The sequence below is a fragment of the Neoarius graeffei genome, chromosome 5 (genome assembly GCF_027579695.1).
Source record: "Neoarius graeffei isolate fNeoGra1 chromosome 5, fNeoGra1.pri, whole genome shotgun sequence".
In the NCBI taxonomy this organism is placed as follows: Eukaryota; Metazoa; Chordata; class Actinopteri; order Siluriformes; family Ariidae; genus Neoarius; species Neoarius graeffei.
Window position 1 is genome coordinate 59,435,662 of NC_083573.1, and position 27,152 is coordinate 59,462,813.

Consider the following 27,152-nt stretch of genomic DNA (forward strand, 5'->3'; position numbering starts at 1 on the left):
CAGATATTTTCAAACTGACCATTCCCTCTTCACCATGAAAGCGTACAGCGATGCCCTGCTTGAGCTTTTCATTGGTGAACTTGGACACGACCTCACAGCTACTGCGGAATATGGACTCTAAGAAAGGAAGACAAAAGTGCCATGATCATGATCTAAATCTCGACAGGGAGTGTGTAAATAAAGGTAGGAGCCTTCGAACATTCAGGACGGAAATTCTAGTACCTCTGTGAATCAGTAAAATGTCACTCTCATTGACAGGCCGATGGACCATATCAGAGTCGGGCTGTCCAGCCAGGAGATGCTCATAAAACCACTCACACCTGTCCTTAAATGGCTGCAAAAAGATAATTTAAACTTCGTCATACTGATTAGACACTTACTTCTTACATTTTAGCCAAAGAGCAGTCAGCTGGCCTTTTAATCACCCATTGGTTACACTATAAAAATCAGACCTTGCCTTAGTAAAGTGGAGATAATGGGGAAAAGGAACACTTGAGCTACACAGAGAGGAGAAACTGCTATCCATTTGCATAATATTTAAATGACTTTATTCATGATGCAAGGAGGGGGAAGGCTGCAAGACGTACAAATTAATAAGATTGAAAGGAACTCTTTTCTCCAGGGGCACCTGGAGCATGTGAAGAGGAAAATCAAGAGATGAAATCGGATTCGGCAAGTTAAAGTCTGTAATTAAAATGGCACTGCATTCCCCAGTGGACCATAATCTGGAGGTAACGAGGCTGAGCATGCAGGAGCTCAAATATGAATACCAAAAACTTCGTGAACACGACATAGTAAAGCAGCAGTTAAAATTTATGAAACCATATAACGGACCTTAAGACAAGCGTTATCTGCAGCATAATAACACAGTTAAATGATCCTAGCTGAGTGAGACAAGTGTTTGAAAGTCTATCAACGCAAGTCCCAAGAGTTCTGCAGCGCAAAAGGTCAATTCTGTGAACTCAAATGAGGGGCTACATTGTAAGTGCTGCTTTAACATGTGGATCAGACCACATACCTGGCCTTTGATTATGTGCATGAAGCGAGACATCAGCTCTGGACATTCCAGCAGGAAATGGAAGTGATTAAAGATGATCTTTGGGTTCCTGTTGGGGGGAGGGGGAAAATGGGCAAATATTATATGGAAGGTTAAAAATGTGGCTTTGAAAAGTTACTTTCATGGACAAGGAAACAGTTACAGAGAGTCATTCTCCTCACTTACCTGGTTACAAAACACTTAAGTACTTCATCATGCTTGCAAACAAACTCGATGAAACGAGGAGATGTCATGCTATGCAAGACAAGAAAGACAGATTGAGAATATATTATCTGAGAGAAAAAAAAGCTGCAGAGACAAAGTGCTAAGAAAAGCAACCTGTATTAGGATTTTAATTACACAGACTGCAAACTCATTAGAGCCATTGAGCCATTAGCAAACACAATATAGCGGAATTATTTAAAGGGTGATTTCCAAAATAATCACTCCAGTCTCTAATGACAAAGGCAGTCCAAAATATACAAAAATACAAGAGACATCTCACTAGAACCTGCCAAGAGATCATCAATTCAGCAGTAATTAAAAATCTATTTAATTTCCTAATTACATGCAGTTATAAAGCTTCAGGGGTAACAGAAGTGTGAGGCTGCATTATTTTCGTTTGTTTCAGTGACTTCTACAAAGTTGAGTTTAATCATTTGAGGAAGATTTAATATTACTGTTTGCATCTTGCTTTTTAAAAGCACTTGTTTATTGTGTTTTAATATTCTGCATTGCTCCGTCATGGCTTTCCACCTGCAGTGTGTCTAATGTTTAGACTAGTGTTAAAGCTGCAGAATTTTGACAAGCAGTAATTGTGGTTATATTAATTGGTTAGGATTATGATCACTGGACAACTATTTCAAGCTTTCTTTCAAAATGTACATATTTACATTAATAGACCATATGCATGTACAATTAAACGTCATTATTCACTTTCTGTGGGGAGGAAGACAACACCTTCACGAGGTCCTCCCAATTAGTACCAACGCAGTTGGGAAGCTAACGTCGTCAAGAATTGCGAGCTGACGACCGCATAAAGAGGAATCACCTCTTCAATGTCTACCTTTCTTCAACCAAGAAGCTGTGTCCATCAACCTTGGGCACAGTCACCTTCCCAGAAGTTTGCTTTTATCACCTGGAATGTACGAGGCCTGACCAACAATAAAGCGACAGACACTAGGTACAGACTGTGAGCACTATAACATTGACGTTGCTTGCATCAAAGAGACAAAGATAACCACTCAATCCAAGCAGCTCCCGCAAACAGGCCATAAACTGATTTTTATGGAGCAGAGGGAAACCACCCACCATGGGCTGGGCTTTGTAGTAGGACCAAGGCTACGGAACCATGCTCAACTATAGACGCATCAGTGACCAGATTGCCACCATGGACCTCTCTCTCCCACTGAGAAATGGTCACACCACAAAATGCCGGCTTGTCAATGTTTACGGCCCAACAACAGAAAAAGCTCAAGAAAATCCAACCTTAGTAGAGTCACTTTACAATGAACTGACTAATGCCATCAAAGTTCCATCAAGATGGCTATTATTTGTATGTAGTTGTCCAGTGATTTTAATGCCAAACTTGGGAAGCTCAGGCCCTGTCCACACGGCAACGGATTCAGGTGAACCTGATAAAATTGTTTATCGTTTCGGCCTGGCGTCCACACGGCACTGGCGTTTTGGGTGCCCCAAAACTAAATCTTTTGAGAACGGGTTCCAGAGTGAAAAAATCTGGCAACGGAGCCGTTGCGAAGTCGTCTGGATGAGCAGAACGGATTTGTTTACGATGGCGTCACAACCACGTGCTTCACGCCGGGTAGAAGTGTAACGAACTCGATGCGAGTTGTCAACAAATCCTATAACTTGGTTCATGAAACGCGTTTACAAAATATTTTCACTGTGAATATTTATTGTGTAATGGTGCAAAATGAGAGAGAGAGAGAGAGAATAGCCCTTAGGGCAGAGTCAATCCCGCCAGCAAAAATAGGGAAAAAAAAAAAGGAGCGATCTCACCTCTTCAGATGTTTATTCCGGACCATTAAAGAATTCTGGAGGATATCAGAATGTTGGCGTACCGGCTTCCATCTACCCCCGTTCATTCCTCTTTCCGCGTCTCCATTCAAAAAACGAGCACGTGATTTAAAGGGACTATATCCATAGGATAGGGAATGAGAAAGTGTGTGCGTGTGACAGTGACGGGGATAGTCACTGTGCGCATGCGCAGTTATGCACATGCGTCTACTTCTATTGTTCTGGTGTCTCCGATGGGACCGTCTTACAGCGCACGTAATGGTGTGGCATGTGTATTGTATCGTTTTCAGCAAGCGTTGCGTTGCCATATGAACCTGATATTTTACTGATCCGTTGCCCATGTGGACGCGATATTTAAAAAAAAAAAAAATCTCATTGCCGTGTGGATGTAGCCTCAGCAAAACAGACTACAACGCAGGACTAAACATGTGCATGGGCTCATATGGAACAGGTAAAAGAAACAACAATGGTGAAGCATTGGCATCCTTTGTGTGTGCAAATGGCCCATTTGCTACCAACACTGCCTTTAAACACCCCACTCATCACTGTACAACCTGGGTTGGACACATTGCTGACCCCAAGGCTAGAGGAGATTCTAAAGCCACTATCGCCATCAACCAGATACACTTTGTAGTATGCAAGTCAAACAGCAAACCACTGCTTAAAAACTCACGCTTGTATGGAGGTACAGATCTCAACTCGGACCACAAACTAGTGGTCACCCGACCAAGAATGGAAAACGTGCCTGGTTCATAAGAAACAAAAGGGGCAGAAAGGTCAGGTCAGATATGACCTTGCAAGGCTCACCAATGATCCTACCACCCAGGCACAATTGAGGTATTTCACCTGATGTCACAGGGTCACGTGTCCGCCATTTTGAACGTCAAGCTACATACTAACGCTGCAGATAGAGAGGGAGAACCAGCTTGAAAAAAAAAAAAACTTGTTACAGACACCTAGAATAGATTAATTTGTCAGTAAGCACTCTATAAATAACCATGGTGTTTGCTTGTTGTGCTGTGGGCTGCCACAACAGACAGGGACAGCGTGCAGGACGCTCCTTTAACCAGTTTCTAGTGATAGGAATTTCGGCTCTTTTTCGGGAGCCGGCTCTTTTGGCTCTTCTTACTATAAGGAGCCGGCTCTTTCGGCTCCCAAACGGCTCCTGAGATTTTATTTTTGATTTAATTGCTGCAATTAACTAGTTAATTAATTACATTATTATTTATATTTTATCAATAGGATGTTTTCCATTTTATTTTTTAGTTTTTGTAGCCATTGTAAAGCTTTGTAAACTATAGCAGTGTAACAATGTTCTAGCTATAGAAATAAAACTTACAAATTAATAAATTATTTTCTCACAAACATAATGCAAAACTGTGTTATATTACCAATATAAAATACACAGCTGATTTTCCCCTCCTCAGGTGCCTCACAGACTCCTCTCCCCTGCGCTCCACAGCTTTAAGCATTACACCAATTTTCGTATTTTCGCAGCTGTTAATGACATCAACCCCCCCAACCAAAAAAAGTAGGCGTACACCATGCTACTTTTTTTCCTTTGAATGGTAATAGACAACACAAAGACGCAATCGGACAGCAACTTTTTTTGTGAAAGTCTCTCTCTCTCTCTCTCTCTCTCTCTGAGGCACCTAAGGACAAAAAACTAATTCAGCTCCCCAACTCGGCTCCCACCGAAGAGCCGGCTCCCGTCGTTCACTTCAAAGAGCCGGCTCTTTGAACCAGATCGTTCGCGACCGACATATCACTACCGGTTTCCTACTGACCCAGACAAGAGGGCCAAATGGATTGCAGCTGTGAAGAGACAGGATTGGGAGCCAACAGAGTACTCCAGACTTTGCAGTGACCATTTCATTTCAGGTTAGTTTATCAGTTAACGCAATTTTGATAAAATATATAGCAAAAAGTAAATGGGTCAGTGTTTGTTAACCCATCTGAGCAGTGAAACAAGGCAGTGTTAATTTGTCTAGGGTTGCATGTAGCAGACATCAGACGTAAAACGCAATAACAGAGGCTAGAAAGAAACGGGACACAGAAATAAACAGGGCTCCATACCAAGGCTGGGTACAGTGTTTGTGATAAAAGACAGATCCAATTTAACACGAATCACAGCTTACTTTCTTGTTAAAATGTGCAAAGGTCTCCACCATCTCATACCGCCTTGCACTGAAGGACTTAAGCGTGCTGTCCAAAATGGCTGCGTCACGTGACTTGGTCACGTGGGTGAAATACCTCAATACAAGAAAAGCCTGCAACACTCTTGCAGACGAGATTGCCTCCACAAACGACAGCCATAAGATATTTAAGGCAGCCAGTGCCCTCAAAGTCGGAGGCTCCACACCAACGCTCTCAGTACAAAAGGCTGATGGTCACTTCATAGCAACCGATAAGGGGAAGGCAGATGCAATTAGGGAATGGTTTAAAAACACAGTTTGATGATCCAGAAGGGGAGCAACTAGACCCATTCCAAGGCGACCCCCGGCCTCTTGAAGTCCCAATTAAAGAGGACAAAGTCAAGGCGGCCATAAAAACCTTGAAAAATGGACGCTCAGCAGGCCCTGATGGAATCAACGATGAACTCTTTAAATACGGAAATGATGCTATAATCGCCAATTATTACACGCATCATAAACGATGCCTTTAAACACCACTACCAAATCAAAGCTGTCTGCTAAGGAACCCTCATTGCTCTGCCCAAACCAAAAAAATAAAATAAAATAAAAAATAATAATAAATAAATAAAAATAAAACACACACCTGGTCCACCCGCAAACCTGCGTCCCATTGTCCTCCTGAACAGCATCAGGAATATCCTATCGACCATAGTTTTATACTGCATTAGAGACAAAATAGACATCTTCACTGGTCAGAGCGGTTTCAAAAGGGGATGCAGCTGTGCAGACATTGTATGGGCTTAACGCATGCTCATCTCTGTAGTCTTGTTCAAACACTGGGACTTCTATAAAATGGGAATAGACATGTCCCAAGCATTCGACACCATCAAAAGGTCAAAAATCCTAGAAGTGCTAGATCAGGCAGGATGCAACAAAGACAAACTGCAACTAGTGAAACTGCTACTGGCTGGAACCAAACTGAAGGTCAGAGTCAAATCAACTTACTCAGCTGGCTCCCCACAAGGAGACAGCCTCTCCCCAGTGCTGTTCACATTACCTTGCCTCTGCACAGTCATCCACACAGAGGTATTCCGCAAGACCCAACCCTCCAATTTCTCCACTAGGCATACCACTAGAAATGGAATATGCAGACAACGTGGACTTTATCGATGAAGAAAAAGACACACTAGAAAGACTCCTAGTCTTCCAAACAGCTGCCAAAAAAATCTTAAAGACTCAAACTTATTCATGAATGAAGGGAAAACAGAATTCACCCAGCGTATTTCTTGCTGACACACTGGAAAAAGATGAGAATGACAAACTTCTCCAGGGTGAAGAGGACTGGAGAAAAAGCAAGATTCTTGGATCCCTCCTCTGCAGCTCCTCTGACATAGCAGCACGTTGCCCATAATGCAACATTGCCTTCCGATCCTTCTGGAAAATATGGATCCGGGGAGCAAAAATTTCTTTGACAAAGAAACTGCAGCTATAAAATGCCACCTGTGTATCAATTATGCTATACAACTGCAATAGCTGGGCAGCCCCAAAGGCGATCATGGACAAACTAGATGCTTGCCATCAAAAACTCCTCCGCAAAATCACAGGACACCAGTGGCCAAACAGTACAATATCAAACAAACAAAAACTTACATAAAATGCACAATACAATATTCCTCTCTACAAAAGCTGCCCAACTCGGGTGGTCTATGCTTGGACATGTGCTAAGAATGCCAGAAAACACAACTGCACAAAAAGCACTAGAATATGCAGTTGTTGGATCCAGTAAGTGCAAAGCCCGCAAAGGACGACACTGCACAAACTTAAGTTTACTGACAGCAGACCTCAGAGAGAGAGGCCTAGGCACACTAAGGCTACATCCACACGACAACGGCATTTAAAAAAAATATATAAATATATATATAACGTCCACATGGGCAACGGATCAGTAAAATATCAGGTACATATGGCAACGCAACGCTTGCTGAAAACGATGCAATACACATGCCACACCTCTACGTGCGCTGTAAGACGGTCCCATCGGAGACACCAGAACAATAGAAGAAGTAGGACGCATGCGCATAAACCTCTTCTTCTACCCGGCGTGAACAGGTGTTCTCAGGAACAAACACACAAGAAGAAGATGGCTGCGACTACGCGAGGAAATCGTGCCTTCTGTGTGTACAAATTAGTTTTATTAGTGTGCATAGTTTTATATAACTTAATTTTCTTATTGTGTGTGAACATTTTGAAAAGCATTTTTATATAATTTATATAACTTTTTATATTGTGTGTGAACATTTTGAAAAGCAGTCTTATCCAATAAAAAAAAGAAATTCAAGAAATGGTTCAGTTACTTGTTTATTTAAAAGAAAAGCTGTATACAAAAGTGAATGCAATGCAGTGGTTCATACAAAACAGCGAAAGTGCTGCTTGTTCTAGTCATGTGGTTGTGACGTCATCGTAAACAAATCCGTTCTACTCATCTAGACGACTTCGCAACGGCGCCGTTGCCAGATTTTTCCACTCTGGAACCCGTTCTCAAAAAATATCGTTGTGGGGCACCCAAAATGCTGGTGCCATGTGGATGCCAGGCCAAAACGATAAACAATTTTATCAGGTTCACCTGAATCCGTTGCCGTGTGGACAGGGCCTAAGAACTGCAAAGAAACTCCGGGAGCTAAGGATGCTTGCCAGGGACAGGAAACAGTGGAACAACTTGAAGAAAGACTGATTGCAGTCGTCTACGACCCTGTAGAACAGGATAAGCAGCGGGCGGGCGGGCGGACGGACGGACGATTGCAGTTGTAGGATGTTTCAACTACTACAAATGCAGAGCCCAGTGGAGGAGGAGGATGATTCACTTTGTTACTTCTACACCTGAAGCTACTGCAGTATGATTTACCAAAACTGCTGGGATAAGCACTCTCCAGAATTATATGCACCTTTGAAAATGAGCAAATATTAGTATATCAAACACTGTAAATGACAAATAAGTAATATTGAGATCTTCACAGTATTGGGATGCTGTTGAGTTTTATTTGAACAAAATGTTAACATAAAACGTTTTCTTAATGAGTGCAATGTCTTTTTGCAAAACATTGGTTTCAAAGTTACTGGTATAAAACAATTACTACATGGTGAAGCTTCTCCAAGAGAGATTAACAGCATTAGTGAATGTTATTGGAAGAAGCCCAATGTTGAAGACAATTGTAGAGCAGATCACTCCACCCACAGTTCACTTTGAACATTTCAAGCACCTTTACTTTCTTATGCTGTGTTCACACTTATACCGGTATGAAAGTGGCATAACTGTATCGATACAAAGTATACCGGTACAGTTTAGTGCATCTGTCCACACTAGCGAGAAATGTTTGCGGTTTTCTTTCACGGTAGTTGAAATGCGCGTGCGCGAAATGTTTCCGTGGTTACCGAGTAACTTCCTTCCGAGAATATATGGCATCCGTTATTTCGAGATCTCGAGAAAACAAAATTATTTCATGATCTCAGCTGGATCACTGTATCTCCGTCAGTAGAGACAAAGCCGGGCCAGTCTTCTGCGGAGGTGCCGCGGACTAATTTTGAAATTATCCCTTATTAAAAGACTTAATGCAATCTCTCCCTGTGTCAACCCCTGATCAAAATATTGCCTTATTAGGTGATTGATTATTCCAGACATTCTAATGACCAAAGTTGTGTCTATACAGAATGAGAAATAGCCCCAAAGTCAGCATATCACAAGTCTCTTGGCGCACCTGAATGAACCATTTCTCAGCTGTTTACTCGAGATCATGAAATAATTGTTTTGTTTTCTCGAGATCTCGAAATAACAATTTTGTTTTCTCGAGATCTCGAATTAGTTGTGTTGTTTTCTCAAGATCCTGAATTAATTATGTCGTTATCTCGGGATAAGGTGAATAAAAAATAAGGATTATATGAAGGGCCTCTCTCGGCTTTCGTACGGATGAAACAGTGTGTGTGCTTTTTGTTGTCAATGTACAGTCTGTATTTCTGGTGGTCATTTATTCAGTCGAATCGTATAAAACGCACAAGGCAGTTGAGAAAGAAACAAACGAATCTCTGTTCTTCACTATTTTATTCAGCGAAGACGTCGATTGAGGTGTGTGACTTTGCGCATGCGCATTATATTTGTATCGATACAGAGCCGCTTCATCTGTCCACACTACAGCGAAGCGCTACAGTACAGATACTGTACCAGTACGAAACCCATACATTTGTGGGTTTCGTACCGATACAGTTATACCGCTACAGTACCGGTAATAGTTGCTAGTGTGGACAGGTGTTGCGGTACGAAAGTAGTTTCGTATCGGTACAAAATCCCTAGTGTGGACAGGGTATTAGGTTTAAGCATGCAAACTGCTGCCTTCTATTAAAAATAAAGTTTCTTTTTTTCACGCAAGACAATACAGTACATCTGCATTTATCATCAAGATTATTTAAGCACATGAATAAAAGAAGGCTTCTAAATATGTTCAAAAATGTTCATTATCTTGCTTTAGCAAAAATAAAACAATTTAGTCCAATTCTTAGTCCAATTTATAAAAGGTCAGTCCCACCTACAGCAGAACCCTATCGCTCACATAATATGCAACTTCATGGTGCTAAAGGCACTTCATTGTTTTAATAAACAAATTATAACCTACATATAAATATCTTCTTGTTTGAGAGACATTTTGATGCCTTTCAGAATATTCAGTGGTGTAATGATTTTGCACAATATCTAAAGCACTAACTCAGATATAATAGATACAAAAACCACCAAGTGATAAAAATGAGGCTAGATAAACAATAACCTTAATATTCAGACAAGTCATTTATCCTGTTGATACACTGTAGCCTATTAATCGCTGCCTTTCATGATTAGCATTTGGCAGAAGGCAACACCGTGACATCCACTAATGCACAATTAATTATGCCATAGTTGGTTCAAAACATTGTGGGTAATTACACTAAAAAGAAAGTTAAACAATGAACAGGTATTAAGGATAGGAAAAGTTATATACAAATTTTTTGTGACATTCTTGGAAACAAATAAAAAGGTGTTATAGGCATTATCTTTTTGGTTCCATACATGCTCCTACATCAAAGAAGTGATCCTGTGGTAGCTTTAAAACTCACTAAATGAAACTAAACTAAGAAGTTTCATTAAGTAAAACTCTAATTCATTTGTAAGGGTGAGAGGTCATTCTTACCCCTGTGGCATCTGGCAGGAGCAGCACATATAGAAGGCCTGGATTACTGCACTTAGCCGGTTGGCAGTCATGGAGATCACATCCTGACCATCTACATAAGTCTTGGGCGTTTTCATCACCACCTCAGGATCCAGTGATGAGGGCAGAAGGTCAGGGGTGTCAGAAGCAATGGAAGGACCAGCCTCCCGCTGCTTCAGAAGAAGCGAGGCAATGTCACTTCCTGGAGATGAGGAGGCAGTGTCTCCACATTTCCTATCCAACTCTGTGGAGATGAGCACCAGCCATTCATCCAGAGAGTGCCACAGCAGCTCCAGAGGCTGTGGAAAATAATAATTAAAATGAAAAAAAATAAAAAAAGTTTGAAACTTTTTCACACAACTCGTACTCTAAAAAGGTAGGGATGTACAACTGTTACAAGAGTTACACTGTTTAAAGCTGTAATACTTTACATACAAATCCATCATGTAGCAGAAAATCAACCGTTGAATGAATAATTTCAATTTTAACATAGGTCACATATGGAAGTCTGGGGGTTTCTCTCTTATGGTCTCCTCTTTAGGAAGGGAAATGCGTACTCAATTGAGTTAAGGTCAGGTAATTGACTTGCCCTGTCGAAAACCTTCCACTGTTTCCCCCCTGAAGTCCTTTGTTGTGTTGGCAGTGTGTTTTGGATTACTGTCTTGCCACATGATGAAGTTCTTCCCAATTAGTTTGGATGCATTTCTGTGTAAATTGGCAGCCAGAATGTTTCTGTAGCCTTCTGAATTAATTCTGCTGCTACTATCATGAGTTACATCAATAAAGATTAGTGAGCCCACTCCAGAAGCAGTCATGCAAGCCAAAGCCATCACACTACCTCCACCGTTCTTGACTGATCACATATTTTGGATCATAAGTAGATCCTTTCTTTTTCCACACTTTGGCCTTTCCATCTCTTTGGTAGAGGTTACGGTTGTTTTTTTATATTATATATATGAAAAATGTTATTTACCAGCTGGGAGGTCCGTATGGTGAAATACCGTGACCGAGGTCTTGAAAGTACTCAGCGAGGCCCTCTGGGTCAGTATTCAAGGCCGAGGTCACGGTATTTCACCATACGGACCGACCTTAAGCTGGTAAATAATATATTTATTTTTTTCTTTACCAAATCCTAACAGAAAACGAGGGCACCCGAAAGGGAAAACCGAGCCGAGCTTTTGAATCCTCATTCACGGCTGTAATGCAAATTGCTTTCTCCTCGGTATACAAGTGCACTTCCATGGCAGGAAAAAAAAAAAAAAAACTACATTTTGCCGCCTACGTAGTCCCCTATTTATACAAATAGGAGTCATTCAGGATTCAGCCATGTTTTTGCTCGGTGTTAGCAAATTACAGGTTTTAGCTTTCTCCTGAAATGTTTTCTTTTATTTCTTCTTCCTCAGGGTAGTAAAACTCGCTTTCACTGTGAACACTGTCATTATCGCTATCCATGCTGTAAAATTAATAGTATTCTCCTGAGAAATGCTGGCAAAAGTTTATAAGATTTTTGATAATCTTATAAATAAATCTTATTTAAAAAAAAAAAAAGATAAATGTTGACAAAAAAAAAAAATGCTACCATGTTATTTGTTGTTGTGAACGAGCGAGTCACCAGAGGTCCGTAACCGGGGTCCATATTGTAGGATACAGACCCGCTCGCCAGCCAATCAGAGCGCAGGATTTTTTGAGGAGCACTCAAAAGATTACAACGTTGTCTTCACTGCCTTCTCAAGTTTTTGTTGAATGGCTGGAATTCTTGGCGTAAATATCTGCCAAAAACCTAAAAAAAAATAATAATAAAAAAAAAACCACCTTTCATTTGACCTTTCAGAAGGACCAAGCAAAAGCTGTGATAATCAAAAGGTACATTTTCTTCCAATAAACACTTACTTGATATCGAATCCGTAGCCTTGGCGAACCACGATGTGAATTTCGTTTATCTTTTTATCTGCTGATTATCTTCTGATACTATGAAGTTATAATGAGGTTTCTCTTATTTCGTTTCTGGCTCTGAAGTTTATCAAGAAGTAGAACGGGTAATCGAACTTGATCAGGATAAATGCTGATTGGTTATGAAGTTTCACTATTGTTACACTCATTCTTACAACACAATGACATTGTGACTTCGCCACTCGTTCGTGTACCTTTGATAACACGAGATCAACTGTTTGTATCGTGAGATCACGATTCGTTGTTCTGGTGATTGTAATGCTTATGCGCAGTGCGCCATTGTTACACTCATTCTTACAACACGATGACATAGTGGCTCCACCTCTACGAGGCAGTAGCCACAAAAATCCGATGATGTTTTGGGTCACATTTAGGCAGAAATATAAAATCTTATAAATTTTTGCCGGGCGGCACGGTGGTGTAGTGGTTAGCACTGTCGCCTCACAGCAAGAAGGTCCGGGTTCGAGCCCTGTGGCCAGCAAGGGCCTTTCTGTGTGGAGTTTGCCTGTTCTCCCCGTGTCCATGTGGGTTTCCTCCGGGTGCTCCGGTTTCCCCCACAGTCCAAAGACATGCAGGTTAGGTTAACTGGTGACTCTAAATTGACCATAGGTGTGAATGTGAATGGTTGTCTGTGTCTGTGTGTCAGCCCTGTGATGACCTGGCGACTTGTCCAGGGTGTACCCTGCCTCTCGCCTATAGTCAGCTGGGATAGGCTCCAGCTTGCCTGCAACCCTGTAGAACAGGATAAAGCGGCTACAGATGAGATGAGAAATTTTTGCCAGCATTTCTCAGGAGAATAGCATTAATTTTACAGCATGGATAGCGATAACGACAGTGTTCACAGTGAAAGCGAGTTTTACTACCCTGAGGAAGAAGACATTTAAAAAAAAAAAACATTTCAGGAGAAAGCTAAAGACTGTAATTTGCTAACACCGAGCAAAAACATGGCTGAATCCTGAATGACTCCTATTTGTATAAATAGGGGACTACATAGGCGGCAAAATGTAGTAGTTTTTTTTTTTTCCTGCCATGGAAGTGCACTTGTATACTGAGGACGAAGCAATTTGCATTACAGCCGTGAATGAGGATTCAAAATGGCGGCTCGGCTTGGCTTCCCCTTTTGGGCGCTCTCGTTTCCTGTTAGAGTTTGGTAAAGAAAAAAATAAATATATTTAACAGCTTAAGGTTGGTCCGTATGGTGAAATACCGTGAACTCGGCCTTAAATACGCCTCAGTCATGGTATTTCACCATACGGACCTCCCAGCTGGTAAATAACATTTATTTTTTTTGCGGTCCAAATCCTGCGCTCTGATTGGCTGGCGAGCGGGTCCGTATCCTACGATACGGACCCCAGTTACGGACCTCTGGCGACTCGCTCGTTCACAACAACAAACATGGTAGCATTTTTTGTCAACATTTATCTTTTTTTTTTATAAGATTTATTTATAAGATTATCAAAAATCTTAATTTTTGCCAGCATTTCTCAGGAGAATGGCATTAATTCTACAGCATGGATAGTGATAAGGCCAGTGTTCACAGCGAAAGTGAGTTTTACTACCCTGAGGAAGAAGAAATAAAAGAAAACATTTCAGGAGAAAGCTAAAACCTGTAATTTGCTAACACCGAGCAAAAACATGGCTTAATCCTGAATGACTCCTATTTGTATAAATAGGGGACTACATAGGCGGCAAAATGTAGGGTTGTTTTCCTGCCATGGAAGTGCACTTGTATACTGAGGAGAAAGCAATTTGCATTACAGCCGTGAATAAGGATTCAAAATGGTGGCTCGGCTCGGTTTTCCCTTTCGGGCGCTCTCGTTTTCTGTTAGAATTTGGTAAATAAAAAAAATTAATATTTCTCAGGAGAATAGCATTAATTTTACAGCATGGATAGTGATAATGACAGTGTTCACAGTGAAAGTGAGTTTTACTACCCTGAGGACAAAGAAATAAAAGAAAACACTTCAGGAGAAAGCTAAAAACCTCTAACTTGCTAACAGTTTCATCTCATTAATTCATGAGGCCCATTTTGGATCATGTTATCCTAATACATAATATTATGTTAGGTAAAAACTTTAAGCCAGTACAATCTCTTTTTCAAAGTTTCACCAAATGGCTTTATTTATGCAATATAAAAAGGTCATAATACTGTATAACTTTGGTCGAGCAAAAACACCGAGCAAAAACATGGCTGAATCCTGAATGACTCCTGTTTGTATAAATTGGGGACTACATAGGTGGCAAAATGTAGTTTTTTTCCCCTGACATGGAAGTGCACTTGTATACCGAGGAGAAAGCAATTTGCATTATAGCCGTGAATGAGGATTCAAAAGATCAGCTCAGTTTTCCCTTTCGGGCGCTCTCGTTTTCTGTTAGAATGTGGTAAAGAAAAAAATAAAGATATTATTTACCAGCTTAAGGTCAGGCCGTATGGTGAAATACCGTGACCTCGGCCTTGAATACTGACCCAGAGGGCCTTGCTCAGTACTTTCAAGACCTCAGTCACGGTATTTCACCATACGGACCTCCCAGCTGGTAAATAACATTTAAAACAGGACAAAAAGTCTGCACAATGGTTAAATAAATAAATCAAACTACAATTCAGTCCTGCTAAGAGACGCAGCTTAAAAAAAAAAAAACCCAGTACAACAGCTTTGGCAGATACAATAATATTTGGGGGTCTAGCATCGAAGCTGCAGAACCCCATTGTGTTTCTATGTATTCTTATTATTGTTCAACTTTCTTCCGTAATGGAAGTCTATGGCAACCTATAGAACCGTATGGTAAAAAGTTGTGAAATTTTGCACACACATTGGGGATGCCACCCTGATTAATTTGAGCAAGTTTCATGTATGCAAGTCAAGCGGTCTAGCGCCACCAATGGATTAAATTTGGAGTTGCGTCCATGAGTGTAGTTTTTGAACCGCATGCCCGATTTTCAAAAATCAGGTAGCACTGGAATCCTTGGGTCAAGCCGAGTTCAACACACCCTATTTTACACCATATTGGATTTTGTTGAAAGTGAAACAAAATTTTCAGCGGTCGCAAATTTAGCCCAATTGTCATGAAAATTGGAACACATGGTCTTCAGGCCATTCCCCACAAAACTTACTTATCGTCGTTTAGAAATTCCAAAGCGTTTGCCTGCCACAGCCAAATGAAAACAGCGGCAAAGCCGCCAAACAGGAAGTGAGGTCATATCTCAGGAACGGTTTGACGTTCCAAGTTCAAACTTGGTACATAGCCTTTTGACCCCATCCTGAGGGCACGCATTAAATATGGTGACCTTTGACCTCTGGGGGGGGCACTATAATTCATGAAAATGTGTTCTAGCTCAGTAACACTTTCACGTGTTGAAACCAAATTTGGTACATGGACGGATTATTCAGTTAAGACTATGAAACCATTATATGGTGACCTTTGACCTCTGGGGGCGCTATTTTCCACCATATTGAATTTTATCAAAAAGTGAAAGCAAATTTTCACAGGTCACAAATTTTGCCCAATCTTAATGAAAATTGGCACAGATGGCCTTCAGGCCATTCCACACAATCTCTACTTACAGCCGCTTTGACATTCCAAAGCGTTCACCCATCAGAGCCAATTGAAATTGGCAGTGAAGCCGCCAAACAGGATGTGAGGTCATATCTCAGGAATGCTTTGATGTACCAACTTCAAACTTGGTATATTGACTTGGGTCCAAATCCGAGTGGGGCTCAACAAATCTGGTGACCTTTGACCTCTGGAGGGCGCTATAATTTTAGAAAAAGGCTTTTTTTCACAGGTCACAAATTTTGCCCAGTATTAATGAAAATTGGCATAGATGGTCTTTCGTCCATTCCCCACAATCTCTGCTTATAACCGTTTTCACATTTCATTTCATAAGACCATATTTTATAGGTCACACATTTTCTTATGAAATTGGTAACAGCTGATCTTCAGACCAATCCTCACAAAAGGTACTAATTGTCAGTGTCAATTTTTTTTTAAAGCATTTACCCAAAAGCCCCCAGGCAGGAGACAAGTTCACATCTCTGTGAATCTTTGGTTGTTTGTCATGTAACATGCAGTCAGTGTTGCATCTGAAGACCACTGCGGACGCTGCCATTTCTGCTAGACCCCCACATTGCTGCTTGCAGCTACAGTGGTGCTTGAAAGTTTATGAACCCTTTAGAATTTTCTATATTTCTGCATAAATATGATCTAAAACATCATCAGATTTTCACACAAGTCCTAAAAGTAGATCAAGAGAACCCAGTTAAACAAACGAGACAAAAATATTATACTTGGTCATTTATTTATTGAGGAAAATTATCCAATATTACATATCTGAGTGGCAAAAGTATGTAAACCTTTGCTTTCAGTGTCTGGTGTGACCCTCTTGTGCAGCAATAACTGCAACTCAACGTTCCCGGTAACTGTCTATCAGTCCTGCACACCGGCTTGGAGGAATTTTAGCCCATTCCTCCATACAGAACAGCTTCAACTCTGGGATGTTGGTGGGTTTCCTCACATGAACTGCTCGCTTCAGGTCCTTCCACAACATTTCAATTGGATTAAGGTCAGGACTTTGACTTGGCCATTCCAAAACATTAACTTTATTCTTCTTTAACCATTCTTTGGTAGAACGACTTGTGTGCTTAGGGTCTTGCTGCATGACTCACCTTCTCTTGAGATTCAGTTCATGGACAGATGTCCTGACGTTTTCCTTTAGAATTCGCTAGTATAATTCAGAATTCATTGTTCCATCAATGATGGCAAGCTGTCCTGGCCCAGATGCAGCAAAACAGGCCCAAACCATGATACTACCACCACCATGTTTCACAGATGGGATAAGGTTCTTATGCTGGAATGCAGTGTTTCTTTCTCCAAATATAATGCTTCTCATTTAAACCAAAAATTTTTATTTTGATCTCATCCATCCACAAAACATTTTTCTAATAGCCTTCTGGCTTGTCCACATGATCTTTAGCAAACTGCAGATGAGCAGCAATGTTCTTTTGGAGAGCAGTGGCTTTCTCCTTGCAACCCTGCCATGCACACCATTGTTGTTCAGTGTTCTCCTGATGATGGACTCATGAACATTAACATTAGCCAATGTGAGAGAGGCCTTCAGTTGCTTAGAAGTTACCCTGGGGTCCTTTGTGACCTCGCCGACTATTACACACCTTGCTCTTGGAGTGATTTGTTGGTTGACCACTCCTGGGGAGGGTAACAGTAGTCTTTAATCTCCTCCATTTGTACACAATCTGTCTGACTGTGGATTGGTGGAGTCCAAACTCTTTAGAGATGGTTTTGTAACCTTTTCCAGCCTGATGAGCATCAACAATGCTTTTTCTGAGGTCCTCAGAAATCTCCTTTGTTCATGCCATGATACACTTCCACAAACATGTGTTGTGAAGATCAGACTTTGATAGATCCCTGTTCTTTAAATAAAACAGGGTGCCCACTCACACCTGATTGTCATCCCATTGATTGAAAACACCAGACTCTAATTTCACCTTAAAATTAACTGCTAATCCTAGAGGTTCACATACTTTTGCCACTCACAGATATGTAATATTGGATCATTTTCCTCAATAAATAAATGACCAAGTATAATATTTTGTTTCATTTGTTTAAATGGGTTCTCTTTATCTACTTTTAGGACTTGTGTGAAAATCTGATGTTTTGGGTCATATTTATACAGAAATATAGAAAATTCTAAAGGGTTCACAAACTTTCAAGCACCACTGTATATCTTATTAGACAGACTGTACACAGTTTTCTTGTCTTATGACAGTCTATTTTTCTGTTTGACAGCCACATGTTTTTCCACTCATCTGAACCATGAGTCTGACTACAGCACCCAAAAGTAGCCATCTGAAAACATATGAAGGGCTGAGTGGGTCTGGAATCTATTAGTCACCACAAGACTCCACAATGCATGGATTAAAGTAAAAAAAAAAAAAAATCATCTGACTGAAAAAAAAGCTCCATGTCATTGGCCGCTACCACGTCAGCGATGCGTCAAATTTTAAACACCGTGTTGTCCATTATCCCCTAGGCCCCTACTTATAGTACATTTATGTAATTTTAACAATGACTAAAGCTAAGGCAAGACTTTACCATTGTCATTACTGGCTATTCATGATGAAACATCAAGTTTTCAGCGCAAAGTGCAAATTTATTTCAACAATACTTTAGTAATGCACAACAGTGGTTAAGAGAAAAGTGCAAGTGCAGTCGAACTTGAACCATGCTTTCAAAAGAGTGGAACAGAAAGAAAAATAAGAAAATCTGTTGAAATAAAGCCAGGAAACAAGAAAAGTGAAGTGAAAGTTCACTTTTTCTGCTTCTTTGCAGTGAAGCCAAAGGCATCTAGTTTGGCAACACCTGATGCCTGTTTTTGTTTCTTTTTCCTTGGCACAGCAGCAGGAGCTTGCCATTATCGCCCATTTCATTTTGCCAAGCCCATCTCCACTTGTTCTTTACTGTTTTGTCGATGTCTGACACATCTGTGCCTTCATTTAAAAGAAGCGCATCCATGCTGGCAAAACCGAAAGTAATTTGACGCGCTCTAGTGATGGAAATCGAAGGGCCTATGTCAGGTGGCCTTACACGCAGTACTCGAGTTGAGGGGGGATGTGGGGGGAGGCATCCCCCTTCTGAAATAAAAATCTCAAATCATCCCCCTTATAAAAACGGCCATCCCCCCATCACATCCCTTGTGCCATTTTACCAATTAATGTGGAAATTAGCCTACTATTATTTTAACAAATATTACTACCATTTCAACATTAGAGGCTTTGCGCAGTGATAGCCTACATGTAGCCGGATGAAAAAGACGCATATTTATTTATTCGGTTGCACCTCTCATTCACACCTACAGTACCAGTCAAAAGTTTGGAAACACCTCTAATTCAGTGGTTTTTCATCATTTTAAAATTTTTTGAATCATAGATTAATACTAAAGTCATCGACATTATGAAGAAATATATATATATGGAATTATTTGGTAAAAAAAAAAAAAAAGTGTTAATCAAACCAGAATGTGTTTTATATTTTAGATTCTTCAAAGTCAGCACCTTCTGCTTAGATGACAGCTTTGCACATCTTGGCATTTTCTCAGTCAGCTTTATAAGGTAGTCACCTGGAATGGCTTTCAGTTTACAGCTGTGCCTTGTCAAGAGTTGATTTCTTGAATTTTTTGACCTCTTAATGTGTTTGAGACCATCAGTTGTGTTGTGAAGAGGCAAAGTTGGTATACAGTGAATGGCCCTATTTGAGTACTGCTCTAATCCATATTATGCCAAGAACTACTCAACTAAGTAAAGAAAAACGACAGTCCATCATTACTTTAAGAAAGGAAGGTCAGTCAGTCCGAAAAAGTTTGGGATGAGTTGGACCGCAGAGTGAAAGCAAAGCAGCCAACGAGTGCTCAGCACCTCTGGGAACTCCTTCAAGACTGTTGGAAAACCATTTCGAGTGATGACCTCTTGAAGCTGATTGAGAGAATGTCAAGAGTGTGCAAAGCTGTAATCAAAGCAAAAGGTGCCTACTTTGAAGAATCTAAAATATTTTGGTTTGATTAACATTTTAAAGTTTACTAAATGATTCCTTCCTTTGACTGGTACTGTATACGGAGGTTTCAGTCACTGAAAACAGCTACTTTCGCAAACTCTGGGCAGAGTGGAGATTTCTGAAAACTCCATCTTCAGACACTCGTGTAAATCGGGAAAATGAAGCAACAGTAGGCGAGAGGGCGCGCGCGAATATAATGAGTCATAGGTGTGAATCTTTCACCGAATGCCAATTGTCCCAGTTCTTCATGAAATCGCACGCGCAAATTCATTCGGTTAACTTTCAAATAACTGTTCTTGTGCACTTGCGACACCAGAGCCACTTTCCTGAATTTTGAGCTTCGGAGTATTGGCTTCCACTGTTTTCTGACCTTTTGTGCTTAGTGAATGAGACTTCATTACACTCCACTGACTGACTTCCAATTCCAGACTTTTTTGAAAATGTAAAATACAGGCCTACGAGATGTTTTTTGGGACTTAATTTGCGTTGCTCCTTCACTATTAATTTTTGAGACTGATGAGGCACTAAATACTGTGGAATTATTTTCTCCTGACTATGAAGCTTGGCATCTTAAACAAGTGTCGGGAAATCTTGCAGCCTGACTCTGCAGCCTCCAGTGTTTAAGCGAACTGCTGAAACCATAATGTTTAAAGATTAAATTGTAGGCTAATCAAACCAAGAAAAACACAGTCTTTCCAGAACGTTGTCTGCCGAAGCCCGTTTAACCTACAAAAGGCTTAATAGCATAGGTCTCGCTGCGGCTTCAACAGGGCTGTTTAGATTTTTCACCTGATCGCCTTTCAATAGGCAAATCATTATTATCTCATCTCGTCTCGTCTTCTTCCGCTTTATCCGGGACCGGGTCGTGGAGGCAGCAGTCTAAGCATGGAAGCCCAAACTTCCCTTTCCCCAGCTCCTCAGGAAGAACACCGAGGCGTTCCCAGGCCAGCCGAGAGACATATGGCCCTTTTCCACTACCCTTTTTCAGCTCACTTCAGCTCGCTTCAGCTCACTTCAGCCCGACACGGCTCGCGTTTCGACTACCAAAAACCAGCACGACTCAGCTCGTTTCAGCCCTGCTTAGCCCCTAAAACTCGCACCGTTTTGGAGTGGGGCTGAAGCGAGCCAAACCGTGCCGAGTGAGGCTAGGGGCGTGAGCAGACACTCCCCTGTGCACTGATTGGTGAGGAGGAGTGTCCTCACATGCCCACACACGCCCCGCGAGCGCGCTGGGATCTGTAAACACCGTAAACCCGGAAGAAGAATAATTACGAATTACGAGAATTTCTGAAGCCTTATGCGCCTCGCCTCATCTATACGCTCTTGCCAGTATCTGTTGGCGTTGTCGGTGACAACAAGCCACAGCACCAAGACCAGCAACACTAACGACTCCATGTCCTCCATGTTTATTGTTTACTATTCGGGTCGTGAGACTACCGCTTAAAAGATCACTGAATCAGTGACATACAGAGCATCGTGGACGAGTTCGCGGAGCGCAAGGCTCGTCGTATGCCCTTCAAATAATGCGCGCAGTAGGCTATTGATGTTTTATTATGAGCCATGTACAGTATGTCGCCTAATGTTTTTTTGTTTCTGAGTTACATGTTCGTTTGAAGGACTTAATGTACAAAATAACATAGTTGCACCCCGTAGTGTTGAAATTGGTAAACACAGTGCATTCAGTGAGGTTTGCACCGCCCTCCTTTTATTTCTGACTCTTCCTGTCACCGTTGCAACCTCTGAGCGCTCATTCGTATGCCCTTCAAATAATGTGCGCAGTATAGGCTATTGATGTTTTATTATGAGCCATGTACAGTATCCTAATGTTTTTTGTTTCTGAGTTACATGTTCGTTTGAAGGACTTGATGTACTAAATAACATAGTCGCACCCGGTAGTGTTGAAATTGGTAAACACCGCAGTTGCGGACATTTTGTAGCCTAAAATGATGTTATAATAAGCTTTAATAAAGGGCCCGGTCATTTGCCCCGCCCCCGGCCCGGCTCTGACTTGTTCCGCCACTGTCACTGATGTCACTGTTTGCGCTGCTTAACGACATCACGTGACGTCCACCCACTTTCGCTAACTCCACCCAATGTGTCCACCCACTTCCAGCCAGCACGGTTCAGCGCGGTTGTAGTCGAAATGCAACTCCAACAGCCCCGCTCAGCTCGACTCAGCTCGACTCGGCACGGCTCAGCCGCGTTTGTAGTGGAAAAGCGGCAATAGTCCCTCCAGCGTGTCCTGGGTCTTCCCCGGGGCCTCCTCCCGGGGGGACATGCCTGGAACACCTCCCCAGGGAGGCATCCAGGAGGCATCCGAAAAAGATGCCCGAGCCACCTCAGCCGATTCCTCTCGATTATCGAAATCATCATCATCATTATTATTATTATTATTACTACTACTACTACTACAATAGGCCTAGTATTAGTAGTAGGCAAGTAGTTGCCTAGTAGTAGGACAGCCAGATTGTTTCATCAGTGGAGCCGCCGTTAAAAGGAAACTGATGCGGAGCGCCGCGGCTCGCCTCGGGGTGAATCGCGTCCCGAGGCTGGCCCGCCCTAGCAGCGCTGGTTTGTTGGGAAGAGGGCAGAGGTCGCTGGCTGCCAAGTTTGGAGAGGCTGGGACCTCCCCTGGCCGAGTTACGAGCATGCAAAGTCGGGCTGGAGCCGCCGATAGAAACGAAACTCAAGCCGAGCACCGCGGCTCGCTGCCTATGCCCAGCCTCCCCGGGACTAGACAGTAGTGTAGGCTGTATTTATTTATTTAGGCCTATCTAGCGCAACAACTTATTCCTTTACATATACTCAAACATAGCACAAGAAAGGGTTCAACAACAGGCAATCACAGCAGCTTGGTGAAGTTCTAAATCACGTCAGTGTCAGACCTATGGACCTACCCCCCACCCTTTTTTTTCTTCCTCGGATCTGCATCACTCTCATTATTGACCTTTAGCGCTCCCAGTTGACGGAAATCCGTCGTAGCGACGGAAAACTTTAATCCATGCACAATGTTTATAAAAGTGGGTAAAATTATATTACTGAGCTATTTGAGCACTGAAAAATCTCCAAATAGCCTGTATGAAAAAATATCCAAGCCTTTTCTGTCAGTTAACCACAAACATAACCACCTGAGGTTTGTGAAACACTGCTACAACTTTGACTGGAACTGTGTTCTATGGTCTGATGTAACAAAAATGGAGCTTTCTGGCAATCAAACTCAAGGTGGGTTTGATGTAAAAAGAAGGATGGCCTTCGTAAAGAACCCTATCCCAAGTGTAAAATACGGTGGAAGTTCTGTGAAGTCTTGGGGCTGTTTTTCCTCCAAAGGCCCTGGAAACCTTGACATCATGGACTCCATGAAACACCAGGACATTTTAAATTAAAACCTGGCTGCCTCTGCCAGGAAACTAAAACTGGGTTATAACTGGATCTTCCAGCAGGAAAATGATCCCAAGCATATGTCCAAATCAACACAAAAATGGTTCGCTGACCACAGAATCATGCTTCTGCCATGGCCATCTCAGTCCCCTGACCTGAACCCCATTGAAAGCTGAAGAGAAGAGAACACAAGAGAGGGCCTAAGGCCCTGTATGATCTGAAGCGTTTCTGTGAAGAGGAATGGTCTCAGATACCCTGCTCTGGATCTCCAACCTTATAAAATATTATAGAAGACTCAGTGCTGTTTTACTGGCAAATGGAGGTTGTACAAAATTATTAAACGTGGGTGCCAATAATAGTGGCACATATTTTTGTTAAATTATTTTGTGAGGGATTTGTTTCTCTCTGAATAAATTATTTCAATTAAAAAGGTTGGATTTTTCTCATTTTTTCTCAGCTACTTCAAAGGGTGGATTTATTCTAACCCATGAACTTTACGAGGGGTTCCAATAATTTGAGGGAACTGTACTTTTATCTTTAAGACAGAAAATACAGTATTATCGTGGGCAGATGAGATCTGTCCAGGAACATGAAATCATCTACACAAACTGAAGCAGTGAGCCCCCTCTTCAGGACAAATCACTCCAGTGCACTTTTTTCAACAGATTGGATAAACTGTACTGTAGAAAAGATAACGGAGGCTCAACTGAACGCAGCACACACTGACCTTGAAAACCTGACTGCGTGGGGTTTTGTTCCCATTGTATCCCATGTCAATGCCAGTGTTAGGAGAGGACGGACCCAGACGGAATACATGACAGAAGATCCGCACTATTCTGAGCAGACTCTTCATCTGGGCCTCATAATTACTAGACAAACTAAGAAGGGGAAAAATAAAAGGATTATACAGGAGTAGAATGCTGTATTGGAAGAGCTTTTGTAGTTGAAAGCATAATAAAGGATGTCAACTGTGGAGATGAAGCCTACCTGAGCAGCTTGTGTCCATTGGTGGTGGCCACCTCAGCCAGGCAGGTAAGGATTCTCTGATAATTGGAGTCAGTCTGCTGAGATACATGCTCAAGAACCTGCCTGAGCTGAAGCCATATATGGAAGCAAGCACAAACTTACTATGTTGTATATATACTACCAGTCCAAGTTTGGACACACATACTCATTCATAGGTATTTTGTACATTTTCTACATTGTCAAACAATGCTGAAGACATCAAAACTATGGAAAAAAAAATCACATTAAAATTGTGTGGTAAAACAAGAGTGCTAAAAAATAAATGAATAAATAATAAATTAAAAAAAGGTTTCATATTTTAGATTCTTCAAAGTAGCCACCATTTACCCTGATGACAGCTTTGCACACTACTGGCATCAGCAGCAGCTTCATGAGGTAGTCACCTGGAATGCTTTTCAATTAACAGGCATGCCTCATCAAAAGTTAATTAGTGGAATTTCTTGCCTTCTAATGTGTTTGAGACCATCAGTTGTGTCATGTCAAGATAGTGCTGGTATACAGTAAATGTCTTTTTCAACAACTGGAGTAACCCATATTATGCCAAGAACTGCTCAACTAAGTAAAAAGAACCAACAGTCCATCATTAAGACATGATCAGTCAATCTGGAAAATTGCAAGAACAAAAACCAAATGCTATGATCAAACTAGCTCTCATGGGTCTTCCTTTCCTGGGACTGTCCCAGGAAAGGAAGATCAAGACTTGCCTCTACTGCAGAGAATAAATGTATTAAAGTTACCTGTCTCAGCAATCATCAATTAACAGTACCTCAGATTGGAGCCTACATGAATGTTTCACAGAGTTCACATCTCAGACACATCTTAACATCAACTGTTCAGAGGAGGCTGTATAAATCGGGCCTTCATGGTCAAATTGCAAAGAAACCACTACTGGGGGAGGCCAATAAGAACAACTATTTCTTTCTTGGCTTGGGCCGAGAAACACCCGGAATGGACATTAGACCAGTGAAAATCTGTACTTTAGTCTGAGGAGTCAAAATTTGAGATTTCTGAAAGTGTGAAAGGATGCTTTGCTAGTGACTTGGCAATTTATTCAAAACTGAAGGCACACTTAACCAGCATCTTAACCACAGCAACATGCCGTCCCATCTGATTTACGCTTCGTGGGACCATCATTTGTTTTTCCAGCAGGACAATGACCCAAAAAAACACCTCCAGGCTATGTACGGGATATTTAACCAAGAAGGAGAGTGAAAGAATGTTGCATCAGATGACCTGGGCTCCACAATCACCCCAACCTAAACCTAATTGAGATGGTTTGAGATGAATTGGACCACAGAGTGAAAGAAAAGCAGCCAACAAATGCTCAACATATATGGGAACTCCTTCAAGACTGTTGGAAAACTGATCAAAGTCACTACCTCATCAAGTTGCTTGAGAGAATGCCAAGAGTGTACAAAGCGATCATCAAAGCAAAAGGTGGTTGCTTTGAAGAATCTAATATATAAAACATTTTGCTTTGTTTACACTTATGCTTACTACATAATTCATTGTGTTATTTCATAGTTTTGATGCTTTCAGCATTGTTCTACAATGTAGAAAATAAGGGGGGGGGGGGGGGGGGGGGGCCCAACAACAATGAATTAGGAGATGTCCAAATTTTTGACTTTACTGTGCGTGTGTGACAAGGGGAACATCTCACCATGTTCTCTTTTATGTCATCATTCTGTGTCATCTGTATAAGTGTCTGAAACAGCCTCCCATGATGCTGTATGAGAATCTCGCATGTTTCACCATAACCACCCTTAATATAGGAAGAATGTATGAGGATTAATAAGGATATGTAACTGAATGTAGGCTACACATCCACATTTACTACAATGAGCAAGACACAGGCCCCCCTGGACCAAACTGGGGTATCTGTGCTATAGTTACCTGTACACAAAGGTCGAGTGGGGTGATTCCATTCTTGTCCGGCAAGTATTTGGCACCCCTGAGGAGCAAGATTTGGGCTGTGTCTCGCTGGCCATGGCTGGGAGAGTAACAGAGTGAGCACATATCTTATACATTCACCTATGTAAAGATAATTATATCATCTGGACATCACCAAAGTACCACCACAGTAACACTAACAAGGTCATAATCTTAACTCAAGTGAGAAGAGTGGACACTGGAGGATACTTTAATTACACCTGATTTTCTGTTCTCTTAAATCTTCCATGTCAGTACTACCTATGCGGTCAGTCTCAAAGCAGATGGCATTTGCTTTTGCATATTTTCAAAATTAGTAATTAGTGTTTCCAGGTGGCTCAACATGCTTCAGATGATAATCACTTGACTTAAAATCTGAAAGGCAGTCTACCTTTAAGTATAGGTCATAAAAATAATTCCCCCCCAACACCCAATTATTTTTGTTTAGTAGACCAAAAGCTACTGAATTCGAATCAGACTTCCAATTTTATTAGGTTTAATAGAACAATTAATGGATGTAGGGCCACGTGGCCCTAGATTCGCCACTATTTTTTCTTGCTTCACCATGACCCAATTCAAGACACTGTCATGCATCACATGGTGGGCTTTCCCCGTTTGCACAAGGCATTGTGGGATACAAATTTGAAACAGGAGAGAAAAATGGAGGACGTGAGTGTGCAAACAAAACATGAAAGACCGACTACAGTAACAGAAGGTGAGAAGAAAAGACGTTATGTTGTGAAGGAAAGGAAACACAGAACCAAACTAATAAATATTGGTGGTCAGTGAACACCTCAGTATGATCAGCTGTTCATTTAGCGACAGAGTGATGTAACCATCAGTGCATGGTCAAGGTAAACTTGTAGATGG

The 27,152-nt window shown here is 41.4% G+C and overlaps 1 protein-coding gene across 2 annotated transcripts in view; it reads right to left on the bottom strand.

Annotated features, from left to right (window-relative positions):
• The window catches only part of hace1 (HECT domain and ankyrin repeat containing E3 ubiquitin protein ligase 1), a 57,641-nt gene that overhangs the window by 12,238 nt on the left and 18,251 nt on the right, over nt 1-27,152 (bottom strand). For both annotated transcript variants that reach the window (XM_060922152.1, XM_060922153.1), the window contains 9 exons: nt 26,247-26,343; nt 26,014-26,115; nt 24,315-24,421; nt 24,055-24,205; nt 10,419-10,735; nt 1,223-1,291; nt 1,019-1,106; nt 223-334; nt 20-117 (listed from right to left, as the gene is read on the bottom strand). In XM_060922152.1, coding sequence (XP_060778135.1) covers nt 20-117; nt 223-334; nt 1,019-1,106; nt 1,223-1,291; nt 10,419-10,735; nt 24,055-24,205; nt 24,315-24,421; nt 26,014-26,115; nt 26,247-26,343 — 1,141 coding nt within the window. The remainder of the gene's footprint in view (nt 1-19; nt 118-222; nt 335-1,018; nt 1,107-1,222; nt 1,292-10,418; nt 10,736-24,054; nt 24,206-24,314; nt 24,422-26,013; nt 26,116-26,246; nt 26,344-27,152) is intronic.